Source organism: Pogonomyrmex barbatus, unplaced genomic scaffold (assembly GCF_055798465.1).
Source record: "Pogonomyrmex barbatus isolate J1 unplaced genomic scaffold, ASM5579846v1 scaffold14, whole genome shotgun sequence".
Taxonomy (NCBI): Eukaryota; Metazoa; Arthropoda; class Insecta; order Hymenoptera; family Formicidae; genus Pogonomyrmex; species Pogonomyrmex barbatus.
Genome location: NW_028297110.1, coordinates 2,145,229 through 2,161,234, shown reverse-complemented (window position 1 = coordinate 2,161,234; position 16,006 = coordinate 2,145,229). Strand labels below are relative to the sequence as shown.

General features: G+C 45.1%; 1 protein-coding gene across 2 annotated transcripts in view; it reads left to right on the top strand.

The window, feature by feature from the left end:
- LOC105428393 (uncharacterized) overlaps positions 1 to 13,782 on the top strand; it is a 151,845-nt gene extending 138,063 nt beyond the window's left edge. For both annotated transcript variants that reach the window (XM_089073225.1, XM_089073224.1), the window contains 3 exons: positions 7,310 to 7,499; positions 7,906 to 8,108; positions 8,528 to 13,782. In XM_089073225.1, the coding sequence (XP_088929351.1) occupies positions 7,310 to 7,499; positions 7,906 to 8,108; positions 8,528 to 8,554 (420 nt within the window). In that variant the 3' untranslated portion in view covers positions 8,555 to 13,782. The remainder of the gene's footprint in view (positions 1 to 7,309; positions 7,500 to 7,905; positions 8,109 to 8,527) is intronic.
- Positions 13,783 to 16,006: the final 2,224 nt, after the last annotated feature.

Genomic DNA, 16,006 nt, shown 5'->3' with positions numbered 1-16,006 from the left:
AAAGGTCGTCTCCCCCGGCCACTGTCCCGGAGCCAAAGCGACGCTCGTCGTCGTCCTGGCGTCGGCCGTGTCGTTCCGTCCTGAGACTGAAAAGCCGGACCGCGGGTAAACGAGGTATCGAGTTGCCATTGTCATTGAGCCTCTCGATATCCATTGTCGATTTCTCTACCGTGGAAATCTAATTCCCCGTCTCTTCTTTCTTCTGTTTCTGATCGCACGAGGCGAGTCGCAGCTTCCTCCTCGCAGCTTCATCATTGTTGAAACAAAAAAATCATACGAGAGTAAACCTGGCCGTTATGCCCTCATTGTCAGACAGGTTCGTCATCGTAGCTCAAATTTTTATTATACTTATAATAATCGTCGATGAGCGAAGGAGAAGGGGAAGTTCAAGACGATTATACTTACGGCGGAGGATTTCTACGGGTTTCCGATTTTTTTTTATTCTCCATGGCATTCGTACAACGCTTCGCGCGGATTCCTCGCGCGTCAGTCGAGCGTACGTCCGTGCTCGCGCGTGATTCGTGACACGTGCACACACGCACGCACGCAGAGATAGCCGCAACCACGGCCCGAGTGGTTGGAATAGGTGACTGTCTCCGTTGACGTTAAGCCGACACATTACAGTCTTAGCGCCGGGGCCCCGTGTCCGAATCTTTTCTTCTTCTACAGCTTCGAAGATGCGAGGGAAGAAATGAACGCCCGAGACGGCAAAGAGACGGCTCTCGAAATAGTCGATGCCGACGCACTTTCGACAATCGGGACTCGTATACGCCGGCGATTCAATGGTCTCTCAAGATGATCCCAAAAGATCTGTCGTGCTAATCGATCGTCGAGGATCGAGTGAAGATTCTCTTGAACAATTAAATAAAAAAAAATAAACAGACACGAGCGTAACTTAAGTACTTTGGTATATTTTAAGTACTTGGTATATTAAAAATAATTTTCTGGAATAATTTTACTGGTCGTCACGAAGAGGAGAATTTCACACTTTTATATTTATATGTCAGCAAGTTTCTTCACTAGAAATAAATATTAAAAGACATTAAAGCGAAGTTCAGGGCTAACCGGCGAATTATCTCGGAATTATTAATTAACTGCCAAGTTAATGTCAATTAACGTTTTAGCTCGATCACGAAGATTTTTATCGAAAAATTCTATCGTGAAAGTTGTTTCCGGAGTTTCGCCTTCGATAGAGAAGACCGCGACGAATCAATCATTTCGGTGGCAGACGTATTTCTCTTCCCGTCTCTCGTACTTGCCGTCTCTCACGCCGAGCTTCCTTTCTCTCTCTCTTCTCTCCTCCGACTTCTCTTACGAGATCTCCGACAGGTCGAGGCGGGGGTGAAGGAGAGGACGGAGAGAAGAGACGGGATTGGGTGGAGAACGACAGATCTGGCGTCGTTAAGATAGAGCAGGCCGATAGCGCTCCATGGCTAAACTCGAACACGCACACGCGACTCGGCTCTTCGCTTGAAAATACATGGATTATTCGTGCCCAAACACCAAGCTACCGGGTGCTCGGAATATGGTAATCGTCACCCGAAAGCAGTCTCACGCGAGACACGGCTCAGCGGGGTCAGCAAGGTCGTGCCATGTTGCTTTCGTGGCTAGATGAAATTCTCGGTCTACGATATATTTTCTAAGCCAGAGAGACCCACGGAAAAAATAAAATCTTATTATATTGCAAAATATGTACGAGAGCTATTGAACAGGGTATTAAGCAAGAGAAAATCTGCGGGAATTATGTCTATTCGGTTCTATTTCAGAGAGAGAGAGAGACATTTTTGAAAGGAATATCTATTTACATCTCGAGCAATTTCTAAAAGAAGATAATCGAATAATTGCCCGAAGATTGTACGCATCGTTTATTTTCATTGAGATCTTAGCCTCGCCGGAGTAATTCGCAAAAGCGTGTAAGTTTGCGATTAAATCTGCGAGAGAAAGTCCCTCCGACGTGAGCGTCTCTCAAAGCTGCTATTTTTGTATACTTTGATCACAAACAAAGTCATCGGACGCCGCATGAATCCGGGATCATTAATTCTACAAGATTGCTCGGTAAAAATTTGGACCCTCCGACAAAATAGCGCGGCAACACTGTCCCCCCCCTCCACCCTCCCCCGATTTGCTTTTTAAAACAAAGTCGACTGTAATTCAAGATGTTGTTAGCGCGGTCATCACGCGGGAGGACCTCCTAGTCCGGGGACGAACCCCCCGGCTCTCACCCCCTTTCGTGCGTGCCCCACGTTCGGGGCCCCTGAGAGTCCAAAGCGCCGAACTTCTAGTATTACACGGACTGCATGGATTAGCCCGCGACAAACAACGTGTCAATGGTGTTTTGCTGGTATGCGTTTTCAGTTTCCAAGAAAGGCGGAACGGCCGGGACTCCGTGATCAGATTCGCATCGATGCCTCGGCAACATTGTTGGGGTCCAATCGCGCTTGTACATCTCGCAATTTCTTTGTTCTGCAAAGTGTGAGGTCTCTAACAATATCTCTCTTCTCACTGGAAGATAGAAAAGAGCGATAGACGTTCACAATAGGAGGGACACTCTAACGCGATACCATATTTGTTCATCAAAATTTAAGGAGCCTAATCTTTTTCGCGAAATGCCACGATTGTCTCGCTAATGCAATTGTGTATTCGATGGCGAAATTGTCACATCGAATTTTTACCGATCATTTTATGCATACGGCGATAGTCTGTAGAGACACGCGGTACGCTTTATAGGAGGCACCGTCGTGAGCATATCAAGTGGCACCAAACGGACTTCGACGTAAATCGGACTTCTACGTAATTCGATTTTACAACTTCCTCGAGAATCGGCTCTTTCATCGAATCCGATTGAACGTTCGATTGTCTTTCTAGAGTCTTACCCCTTCCGACGTGTGCTGCGACTGCAAAACGCCGGAATCAGCATAATCCATTTGCCAGTGAACTGTATGCCTTCTAAAAGAAAAATATTCACACGCAAGGTTTATATTTTTCAGAATCAAATTAAATTCGCGTTAAAAGTCTGTCTGCCTAAATCGAATCCGATTTAATTGCGATAGTAATTCATCTATCGATAAACTGAACTTTTTCAGAATAACGCGATGTCTTTTTTAATTTTAGAGTTACGTTCCGTTCTCTCGAGCTAAAAATTCTTCTGTGCCATGCTTCTCTTTCAAGAGAAACTGAGAGCGGAACAGTCCTAAAATTATTTCTCTTATCGGTCAATCGGCAGTGTCCAAAATATGTATATGTATTTATATATTTCGTAGTTATATGTGCCCACATATACATATACGGGGCACATATACGTAACAGTGACAGACGAGATCGAGACGAGATCCATATCGGAAAAGACAAGATGCCTCTGTTCTACGTGAGGAATCTCTGGTCGTTCTCCAGTCATCCTCTTCTTCACCTTAGCGGATATGAGCCGTGAAGTATAGGTCTTCGTCCTGTTTCATTGCCTCCTCTCATTCTCTTAATAATAAGCAACAATGGAAATTCCTCTCCACCACGTTCATGTTATATACGAGAAGATTAGACCTTCGTCGTGCCGAGCCCGCCCGTTATCTAGCTTTAATTACGCGATTTTATCGAGGAAAGTCTTAAGCCCGTTTGTCGGATCGTCCACCGCCCGAATGTGACGAGACGAAATAACGCGACGCGAAATCTCCGATCGTTACGAGGTTCGTAAATAACTCACGGGTTATAATTCTGTTAAGATTGATAACGAGTTACATGGTCTCATCAATGTCGGTTAGCGTTAAGATTATCTACCATCAAACCGGGCGCTGCGAAACGGCCATAATTATTGCTCCGGGCTCCGGCATTATTATTCATGCTATTGTCACACACCGTGGAAGGCTGCTCGCCGCCGTGCAACGCGTACTTGAAATTCGCTACGCCGGGTTTGCACTTTAAGGCGGCCTACAATGTCAAAAGTGGATTTCGCGACGAAGTGTAGACCGATTACCGGTTAGGTGCGAAAACGCGATCGCGATTCGGATATCGATATTAGTCGATCTAAAAAGAGACTCGAGCGTGGCCCTGTCAGTTTTTTCTTCTCTCTTTTGGCGACTAGATCTTTTTATTCATTTAGCCCCAGCTGCGATGCGAATTTCGTATGCGATCCGCATGCAGCGTTGCATCGTGTGCGATCACATCAATCTGCATACGGATTCTCCCGGTCTTTCCTCCACCTCGTCCATCCTTCCTCCGTTCCCTTCCACCTTATCTTGACGTTTATTTTTCGCCTTTGTTCTTTTCTTTCCTCTTTCTTTCCCGGTCCTCTTTCTTCCCTTTTTCTTTCTACGTCTATTCACCGTATTTCGTACGTTTCTACCTTATTTCGCTTTCCCTCCTCGTCGCGATCTCGTCTCTTTTGTTTGCACCTCGCACTTTCGGACATCCGCGAACCTCCCACGAACCTCCGGTGGTTCCTATTAAATCCGCTGGTATTGTATTCAAATTGGTTCGCGTCCTATCTCCACCTCCGCTCGTCTTTGTCATCCGCGTCGCTCTTTCGACCGCTCATCTGGTCGCTCTGTCGCGAATCGTCGCTCATTAAAAGATCCATTAACGGGTAGTCAGTACTTCGTATAATATAATCTTAATTCAGCACAGCATAAAACAATCGCATAATTTTACGCGTCAATTTTCTATATACTTAATATACCCGAAATAACCTGCAAGCTATACTTTTCTTTCTTTGATTTTTATATTTGTCTCGTGAGATTCCATCGTCGCGTCTGATTGCCGCAAAATTTTTTCTCACGTGTCGGTGCCTCGAACCGCATCAGGCGACGCCAGGGAAAAAAAATACAGTTCGCTGGGCCTTTCGTCCCGAGAGAATGAGCGCGTCCGTTAATTCGGCAAATTCGGCCAATTGCGTAATTCCGAAAAGAGTCGTTGACCGTCTGGATGCCGCGCCGGGTCTTGGGTGGTGCGAAAGATGAAAAAAAAATTCACATCGGGGGCTGCGTGCGGGCGATCAAAGAAACAGGGGGAGGAACGGGGGGAGGATGATGCGCCTCCGCGTGCGCGCGCGCGCGCACACACACACACAGAAAATACGCGCGTTCTCACACCACCTTCTTCGCATCCAGTACAATACCGGGAACCTTTTCCCCCAAGTTGGCAGTTGTGTCACGTCGCGGCGACTACAAAGCGCCGCGATTCCTCCCCACCCTCCTTCCTCCCCCATCCCCGGTCCGACTCGATGCAATACACAACACTTGCATACCATACTTATTTCGTACTTAAGCATTGCACGGAGCGCGCGTGCATCTCTGCGCGCACACGAGCGCGCGTTTCGTTATATACAGGGTGAGCCGATAATTAAGCTCTCCTTTCTGAGAGCTGACATTCGCCGTTACGGTTCTTTCTTTCTCTCGCGGAGAAGTACTTTTTCACGAGGTAAAACGGCTGAATTCGAGGGGCACGCTCCACGTTGAATCCTCGTTTGATTGTATGATTTATCTCACTGGCTATCGCGAGTCCGACTATCGGAGTTTACTTTCTTATTCCGCCGACGTCTCCATTTTATCCGAAGTAGCGATTTCTCCGCTGTTCTCTTCATATTTCATACAGCCGTATTCATAAGCGCGCGTAACGTGGAACTCTGTCGTTCCTTCAAGTTTCCCTTCTCGATACGGCTGAAAGGTAGTAATTTTCCTTCGGGCGTGATCACCCCTTACATAAATAGATACGACACAGGTTGTCTTCTTTCGTGAATGCGTGCGTGCGTGCGTGCGTGCTGCGCAAATACGCTTTCATGCCGATGAATGATGCATCGCGGACAACGCGTGCCTGCCACTGGCATCGGCGTGTAAATAAAGGATTAATTAATAAAACGCCCGCACCGGACTTCCTTCTTCTTTTTTTCTATGCAATTATGATCCCCTTTAGAAAATGATTTTTATACAGACGGGACGATGCGACTCGCACCTTCGAAATATGCTGTTTGCTACATTTTCATGTTAACGAAAAAGAAAAAAAAAAAAACGATGTTTCACTTTATCCCCGATCGATTTTCCTTTGGAACTACGTCACACGTATCGACGTTATTGTCGCGATAAAGATCGCGTCAACAGAGTCACAATTGTCGTTGGCGATTGTTCTCGAGTCGGGTTCACGGATCGTCCGCGGATGCCACGCATCGCGTCGCACCGAGTTCGCTCGGCCGCTTATTTTCAGCGGGCGTATTTATCGTTAATTTCGATCGAAGCCGATGACCTCCCTCTTCTTTTTCTTCCCGATGGGAAACAATACCACGACTTATTCGCTTCTTCTCGCGTGAGCGCGCGCGGACGAGGCGTGGCCGCGCGGGATGCGCAACGGTGACGTAGCGTCTCGCGAATTGCGCTCGGGGACTGTCGATTCGCTAATTGCACCGACTTTCAGAGACTACCAGGAATCTGAGGGATTCCTTAATTGCGCTCTCTCGTCTGGTGAGCCGACGAGATTACGTCAGTGATGCGCGCCGCGCTCTATCTCTCGTCGCGACGAGGTCTCCTCCGTTCCGCTTCAAGATCAATTCCGAAGTGACCGTCGAAACTACTGATATTAAACATTTCTTCATCCTTCGGAGAAGAAAACGCGATTTATCTTATCGTCTTTTCCTAAATCCGGTATTATAAATGAATTCGATTCGCAAAAATAGATAGACGTGCCGGCCGACGAAGGTCTGACTTTTGCGGGCGAGAGGAACGCAATGAGAATTGATTCACCGTGGCACGCGGGTATGGGAGAATCCAAATGGAACGCCGCGGAGAGAGAAAAATCGCAGATTGAAGTTTAGAATAAAGAAGGGTATTCCCCGCACTCTCTCTGTCCATCGAACATGCAACACGCGATGATTTACGATCCTGTGTACGGAGCACATTGCCGAGCATCGCCGTGCAGTCGGACGAAGAAAATGCAACGCGCTGCACTCCAATGAATAACATCTTCCGACGATTGCGATGCTTCCTCCTTCCCTCTCCCCGTCTTTCCCGTTACGTCATCGCATTCGTTCGTGTCAAGATAATTTTAGTCCCTCGGCTGATTCCTCATGTCCCTCATTTTATGAATTTGTTATTCCATTTCTCAAAACTAGCTCGTGGAAGTGTCGCGACGACACGATTGGACATTTTAGTTTCCCCAAGATTCAGATAATAATCGTGATGATTCGCCTTTATGTGATTGCAATCGTAAATCTGCGCGATTAGGTGTCTCGGTCGCTGCTTTGTTAACGGAGTATTCGCATGCGACAAATCACGCGCTTACTACCTAGAATAAATTTCTATACTTAGCGAACTGTTGTCTACGACTGTTGCAGGTGAACCGACCGCTGACGATGAAAAAGGAGGGCATCCAGACGAGAAACAGGAAGCTCTCGTCGAAAAGCAAGAAGAAGAAGGCCGGCGGCTGCCTAGGCCTCGGCGGTGTCATGGGCGATATGATCAAGGCTAGCGGACACCTCGATCTCGACAACAAGCCCTTCCACTCGGGATTCGGCTCGCCGATGGGTAAGTTAAAGTCTTCGGCTAATAGAGATTTTTTCTGTTTCAAATTTAACAATTTCAGAACTATATCAAATACAACAATTTTACAAAAAATTCCCGATTCATTATTAATATAATAATAATAAACATAATAATTAATTAATATATAATAATAAACGCCAGAGACAGAAAAAGAGTAACTTCTAAAGTTGTTTCTAATAAATCGCGAGGAAGACTTTGCTTATTTATCTTAAATTTACAACGCACTTAACACGAGAATTCGCGATTGCGCATGACATCTCTCAGTACAATCATCCTTTCAAGCAACTCGGCATACGAACGAAAGGGATTCGCCCGATGTCTCTTATGCGAAATTCATACGCACAGGGGGGGTATTTTAAAAGGTCGACGCTTCCCATTATCGTTCCAGGTACGTCGCAGCATCATCACACGATGCATCCGGCGATGCAGCATTACATGTATCACACGGGTGTCGGCGTGGCCGGAGGTCTTCATCAGGGATTTGCGCCACCGGCGCCGCCCCCCATCCACCCGCACTCGCATTCGCATTCCCATTCTCATCACATGACGAGTCTTCAGGGTCTGCAGCTGGCGGCCACGACGAACGCAATGGTGAGTGCACGATTGTTACCTTCATCGGCGATTGACCAAAGGCTTCGGCCGCCGATAATCGATCAGGATCTACCGCGCGGGAGTTTGTCGATTCCCCTCGAGTCGAGTGAGCCGAGCTTAATACGCTTCAGCTTCGATATATGTGTGTGAAAAATGATTCGAACAGTTAGATCCATAATTTTCAAATATTCCAGCCTTTACGCGATCACGAAGAAACTTACAGAAATTCAACGCGAATTATTTTCTCGACGAAGTCGCGCGAAGTTTCGACCGTTAAATTTCGATTGTCGCTGCCGGTGTAATTTCTACGTTCGCGTCTCCGTTTTCTAAGCGGTAATGTTAATCGCGAAAGGAGAGCCTTCACCCGCGGCCGGCAAGTAGAGCATCTCAAGAGTGTGGTAATCTTTGTCTGGTTTCAGACTGGCTGGCGATCGGAGTACACATGAATCGCGAGTGACTAGCAGCTCAGGACGCAGCCCACCACTGTCTCGTTGTAAAAAAAGAAAAAGAAAAAAAAGGAAGGAAAAGGAAAAAAAAGAAAAAAAGAAAAGCTAAACACAAAAAATCCGCTCCTCTTCTCTTTCTCGCACGCGGGCCTCCACGATCGTGGCGAGGGAAACCACGATCGATCACCGACGACACGAAAATCCCGAAAATCACGCGGGATCCCCGGGACTTCACGTCCTTGTGCACGCGGCCGTGAGAGCGCCTCGTCGGATCTCTCTCAAGTGAAAGCTCATGTAAATATGTAAAGTTTCATGTAGGGCCATCGAGCCCCGGCCCCAAGTACAAAGGAAAAATCAGCTACTGTATTGAGTCTTATATATGATATATAGCATGTAAATAAATATATAGATACAAGAATTTATATTATGTGCGCGCGTACGAGTACATGTGTGTGTGTGTGTGTGTGTGTGTGTGTGTGTGTGTGTGTGTGTGTGTGTATGTGTGTGTGTGTGTGTGTGTGTGTGTGCGCGCGTGCGCGATGTGAGCGAGTGAGTGCGTGCGTGTGACCGAATGTGATGACCTGTTTTAGCTGACTCCTCGGAGGATTCTGGGCGAACGATCGAGCGGAGGATCACCGGAGAACCGTCGCGCGGAGGATCAGAAATGCGCATTATATATAAAAATCCCTCGCGCGACGGTCAACAGCGTGAAATTCAGCGTCGAATTCGTCGGATCGCGCTCCGCGCCTGAAATCGATTCCGAGTGCGAAGAGTCGCGAGTGCCGCAAAAAGCACGCGAGGATTCCAGAGAGTGCATGCGCGTGCATGCCACGCACGGAAGCCGACGCGGTATCGTGCAATTTCAAGAGATGTTTTTATTAAAATGGGCGTTCGTAACTCGCGGTGCGGGATCGTTTGGACGTTCCTCAGAGATCCTCGCCGTCGCGCCGGCGGGTCTCGCGCAAAAGACTCCGAGGCTCGTCGAAGCCCCCCCCACCCCCCCTCCCTTTTGTCGTTTTCGGCATAATTGACGCATCAATTGACGAAACGGCAATTGACAGTCTCGCAAATGGCCATTTGCCACGGCTCGCAATATCCTAATCCGCAATATCCTAACTCTTTCGAAAGAGAGAACGTCGAGACCTTCTCTCTTTTCAGAGAGCGACTTTTCCACCATGCAGCAATCCAGATCACTAAATAAAAATTCATGTTTCTCCTTCTGGCAGCTTAAAGAATTAGCGTTTTTATTCGCGAGCAGACGCGATCAGCAATAATCGAGGCATTTCGATCGCCCAGTGAAGTGCTCATTTTCTTGGGGAATTTTACGGTATGATAAATTTACGGTATGATAAATGCGCGTGCGGAATTCAGTCCTTTTCTCCAAAGAAGAGTCAATCGAACCTCGTTATCTCGGTCTAGAAATTATTAATAATGCATTTTCCAGGAATTGAAACGCCTTTTTACTCGATGTCTCGAGCCACGAATTGAGCCTTGGTCGCGAATTAATGTCGGTAGTTTCCGAGATCGAGCTTTTTCTTTAGAAACTTTCGATTTATATTACTTTGCCTCTACCTGTCCACCGTCGGCGTCCATTGGTCCAGCACCGTTCTGTGTGTCGTACCGGTTAGTGATAGTCCACGTAAGTGTAATAAAAGCGCATAGGGTAAATTCGTAAATTATATGCGAAGCCTCCGACGCGATCGCGATCGATCGGCCCAACCTGGCGCGTCGATGCGAGCGTCGCCGGATCGCACGAGCGTTAGCTTCATAATTTAGTCACGGCGGACACGAAAAAAGTTCATACTTACTTACACGAAACATACATACACGAACAGACACGTACACACATCGAACAGTTGACAGTCAGCGCAAGAGACATGAGAAACACGCGACTAAAGGCAATTGTAAATTTTGTATCTTCGAAATTGTGTATCGTTATGTAATAATATAGTATATATATATATATATATATATATATATATATATATATATATATGTATGCAAATGAAGAAAATAAAATATATATATATATATATTATAAATATGTATTGGGACGCGCGGGCGGGTAACCGTCGCGCGCATTAAATGATTGTGCATAATTAGCAACTAATTGCGCATCATAAAAACAACCATGCGTATAAATAGTCAACAGGATATAATTGAAGACTCATCGGCGAGTGAACACGACGAACGAACGAGATGTCGTGTACGGAGAGGTGAGACACCGGATGATCATTAAGTATTTGTCGTTATCGCTATCGGTCATCGTCGATTGATTGTCCATTGATTGATCGCTACACGTGAAAAGATTCACTCGCTTGGGTTCCGAAACACATTGTGATTTTTCGATTTTAGAGGTTTTACCACTCGCGTATGTTTTTTGCGATTAAATAGAGGTACAATAGGGTAATAATACGAGGGGAAGGAGATTGAAAGAGACGTGGGAGGGGGGAAGGGGGAGGGGGAGAGGGAGGGGGGAGGGGGACAGACAACGTACGATCGTAATTTCGGAGGGATAATCGCGCGGTACCTTTTCCTCCCGCCGCGAGGACGGAGAAATGGAGCAAGCAAGGGAGGCCCTTCCGGGATTCCACGGAGGGAACGACGAGTGGCGGCGATTTTCCAAAAGACTGAAGGGAGGAAAGTGAAAGAGTCGGTATCGATGCGTCATTCTCGTGCGAGGTCTTTGCGCGTCCAGACAGCGGAAAGGGGAAGGAGGAGAGGAAGGAAAAGTGTCTATTAATAGTATTATTAGGAAGTAGCGTGTAGCCTCTGGTGTAAAAATAAAAAAAAATATATATATATATATATACATATATGATTTTTAAGAGAGGTCGCATCCGCACAAACGCGCGAGAGGAGGTCAACGGTGGGTGAGAGAGAGAGACTAGGGGTGCGACGAGAGAAGGAGAAAGAACTTTAACGCGGGGCGGGAAGGGAGGGTGGGGGGAAGGAGGGAGGAGAAGAGGAGACGAAGGACGGAGCGATCCTTTCCACACGAGGACGTGCGGCGAGGATGTTTGTTGGATGTAAAAAGTGACACATTGTAAGATATTATTGTAAAAAGAGGTTTTAACTTAAAATAAATTAAATGATAAATCACGCATACACACCGACCAATCTTTAATCGAGTATTATGTGATTATAGATGTGTATATGTACAATATATAGCATTACGATGCTCTCTCTCTCTCTCTCTATTTCTCTTTCCATTCCTCTCTTTCTCCGTCTTCCTTCTTCTCTGAGTTCTCTCTCTCTCTCTCTCTCTCTCTCTCTCTCTCTCTCTCTCTCCCCTATCATTTCTTTCTTTCGCGCTTCAAACCGTCCGTATTCTTCTGTCCTGCTGCCTCGACTTAGCAACCCGATTTATTCCCGCAGAATTGCATCCGGTTGTCTTTCTCTCGATCGCCCGATATCACCGGTACTATCATTACGTTATCACGCGACGTGAATTTTTCCTCGACGACACGAGATCAATGCGCGACGTTGGGCTGTCCCTTAATAAATTACATAGCGTGTAACTGGTGTTACGGAATTATTAATGATTTTATTCTCCCATATACGTGTTTCTTTCTCTCTCGTTGCGAGCGTAACGATGTCGTATCGGTTATCTTGGACGATGTCGCGCCACCGACACGCGGCTCCCAATGAATTTTTCTTTTCACTTCGATCCCGGGTATGAGAGAAAGAGAGGGAGAGCGGAGTACCCGGGGCTCTCTTAATCAATCACGCGTGCCGATAATAAAATCGTTATGGAATTATTAATGATTCCATTTCGCCCGCATCGCGGCGCCGTAATGTCATTATCGGGCGATGTCGTGAGCAAAATTCTTTTGCGTTTAGAAACAATGGCGATGTCGCGTGATAAATCGCGCGTGCGAGAGAGAGAGAGACGATGATGGTGATATTACTCGTGATCGTTGATCGAATCGTATTGTTTAATACTCTGTCGGCCGACAGTACGCGTAAATTGCAAAATTCTATTAACATCGTTAGCAAAACAAACGCGTAGGAGCGAGGATTGTACGCTTTTTATAACTAGTCACAATTAATCACGAGTAGCAACGGAAGGCAACGTTTCGCTTTGTTTTGAGGAAAATCCACGCGCGAGCATATTTTACAAGCGCAATTTGCATGTTTTAAGTTGCTACCGAATTTTGTGACACTTCGACAATAGAATAATAATTTTATTAATCTCTTAACATCACAACGTCGTTCTCGGAAAGTAACATATACATTATTACAGAATCGTATGAATGCCATTCAATATGAATCTTCTTTCAAAAGTTAAATGCTTTTTCATTGTTTAATATCCATGCGATGTATCGTAGGTGGATGTCGATTAGCGTCCCCTTAGTAATTAAAAGACAACTTAATTGAGGATCTTATCGGGTAGGCGAGGTGTTTACATGTAAATCGAGGCAGCAATCGCGAACGAGAGATAACGCCGTGATCACCGCGAAACGCAAATAAATCCCCCCCCCCTCCCCCTCACCCTCCGCGTATGATGATATCGGAGTAGTAGCTGCGCGCGACAACTTCGATCACATTCGACATGTTAATGAGTTCGATAATAAAGGGGAGCCGTGTCTCACGAGATCCATAATAAAAAGACGAAGAAGAGCGAAAGTACATTTCGCAATCATTTTTCGCATCGGGATCGGTCTTCGATTCGATCCTCCGGCTTATTCGAATGGCATTGAATATATAGCAATTAACGCGACTGGCAGATGCATCTCAGCGCGGAAAAGCTCGGTAATAAATTGTAACGACACGTTACCGTGCGTGATAAAGGTCGCACGTTACAACTTTTCACGATCGGATTTTTTTTTTCTCTCCTTTATACAATAGCAATATCTGAGATGCGAAGCATCTCTGGTGAACGAGTGTAACACGATAAACTGACAGAAATAATTCTTTTAACGCGCTTACGACGAAGAAATTATGTCTGTAGAGATTTTGTACGATGCAGCTTGTGAAAACGAGATTGTACATGGACGGGACTTTGCACTGTGGGGTCCGATATACATATATATATATAAATATATACATAATTGTTATTTTATCTATTATACGAGAGAGGTGTTAAAGCGCAAGGCGTGCAGGACGAAGAGGTTTAAAGGACGGTTATCCTGTGCAACCAATTGTAAATTGTACCGTAACCGTTATCTCTCTTTACTTATGTGTATTTACTTGAAAATTTATAAATGTGTGATATATCTACTTAATTGCGCGACTTGTCTTCATTCAATTTTCCCAAACCCTGCCGCGTGCTTTAGTGTTTCAAAAAAAAAAAAAAAAAAAAAAAAAACCATATCGAACATTATTAAATAAATTATAAACTCACGTGTGACTGTTAATAATGGATATTTCGCAAGTTTTTTAAATTAATAATTTGTTTAAGTTAGATAATTATATGAGCATGCATATATTATTTTGTACGTAAATAAATACGAATAGACAAGAAAAGTATTTGATTAAAAATAAAACACTTCCTGGAAACAAAACGACAAAATTTCGTCGAAGTTAAGTTCGTTAAGCTCTCTCTTATTTCAGAGATCTTTTCCATTTCAGAGCAACTGCGGAATCCCTAGCACCACGACTCTTACAATAAATCCCACGGCATCTCGATCAGCTCCCGAGAGAATCACGAGGTCGCGCGTTCGACCGTTCTATGAATTAGAAAATCGGTAGAGGCGAGTGTGTCATCGTCTGAATCTCCAAATCCTTGCTTACGCGCCTTTGCGCAAGTCGGCCTTCCTCCTCGTTTCACGGCGAATTAGGTCCGGATGGGCCCATCGCCGAGGTTTAAAAGGGACCGTAGTCGAGATATCCGGGGAGAGTGGAGCTAGCAGCTGCTTACATTCGATCGTAGCCGAATCGCCGACGTTGACCTTCTGCCGCTGAATTCTACGAAGAAAGAGAGAGAGAGAGAGAGAGAGAGAGAGAGAGAGAGAGAGAGAGAGAGAGAAGAGAACATGAAGAGAAACGGCACTAGATAGCCCTGGCTAGAGAGGATATATATACTTCCTATAAAAGTGACCGGGATTTTCGCGTAATCCCGTTTCTCTAGGGTAGCGGAATAGAAGAGATGGGATACCTATCTAACCCCCAGCCGAAGCTCTTCTCTCACGAGCGCGCACGATCTTCCTTTTCTTCGTGCAAGCTGTGAGGTAGAGTCAAGAGAGTAGTCCCGGATTCTCTCTTTTGCGGTTTACCGCAGATTTCGCGGTAACAATATTAGAGAGAACGAAATATGTCTCCTCGAAATATATATACGCTAGGCTGTTCCAGCAGTAATAATAATTCTTGACAGCGATAATAATTCTTGAAACCATCCATTTGAATTTTTTTCTTTTAATTCTACTATCTTGTCATAGAATCAGTATTCATAGATGTTCTTTCTTTTATATTCTTTTCTTTTCTTTCTTTTATATTAAAATATCTATCGTAGAATATCACAAGATTCAGATGTAATATAAATAAATATAATTGTAAATATAAAGAATATAAACTTACTTGCAAATTATATATATATATTTTTATCGTATCTGATTAAATATCAATTTTTATATTATATATATATATAGAATTCAAAATTTAACGTGAGAGTTCATAAAAAATTGGCATGAAAATCCGATTCGCTCCGATTCTTTCGTAAGAATACTTTTGAGTATCGATACGACACTTCTCCCGATTTCCACGTCGCTTTGTAAACTGACGCACTGACGTAATCCATCGATGTTTTCTTAAGTCCAGGGAAGGCGGGATAAATGTCCACCGGGCGAAGCCTCCGAAATGGATCGGTGCCGCGTGAACGATACTCGACGGTGAATGCGGAGTCATTTTGGCGTGGCAGGACTTTGGGACCGGTAATCCCTTCTGTATATCCTACCGCGGGGGTCAAGCATGTGGGGTCAATCTCACGTCGAGTGTGAAACTTAGATTCAGAATGCACAGCCCGGAATAAATAATCAATCGTGGGATTTGTACACCGAGTGTCACGATCGAGGGTTGTATCGTCATCCTCCGATGGACCTCTCGACCCAGAAGTTTACACAGAGCGCAACGCGGAGCGATAAATATATCTGCATCAAAATTGTGCACTTTAATCCAAATTCATAATGCGAATAAAAATTCTCATTTTTAACAATTTTAAATCGTTACCTCGCAATCATAAATATCATCGAGAGAGAAGAACGTTTCGAAACGTTTTTGCTAAACAAAATTTGGAGAATTGAGATTTTATTTCGTGATCAATACAAAACGAGATATTATTTTAATTATTTACTTTGTAGCCCCCCGGCTGCATTCCCACTAGTGAGATTCTTTCGGTTTTGTATACAATGAACGAAGTGGGACCTGCAAATTCGAGATCTCTTTTGGCGTTGATATTTCATTGGCATTCCATTATGGGCAAAGAGATTTGACGCGACCGATACGCACGTCCCT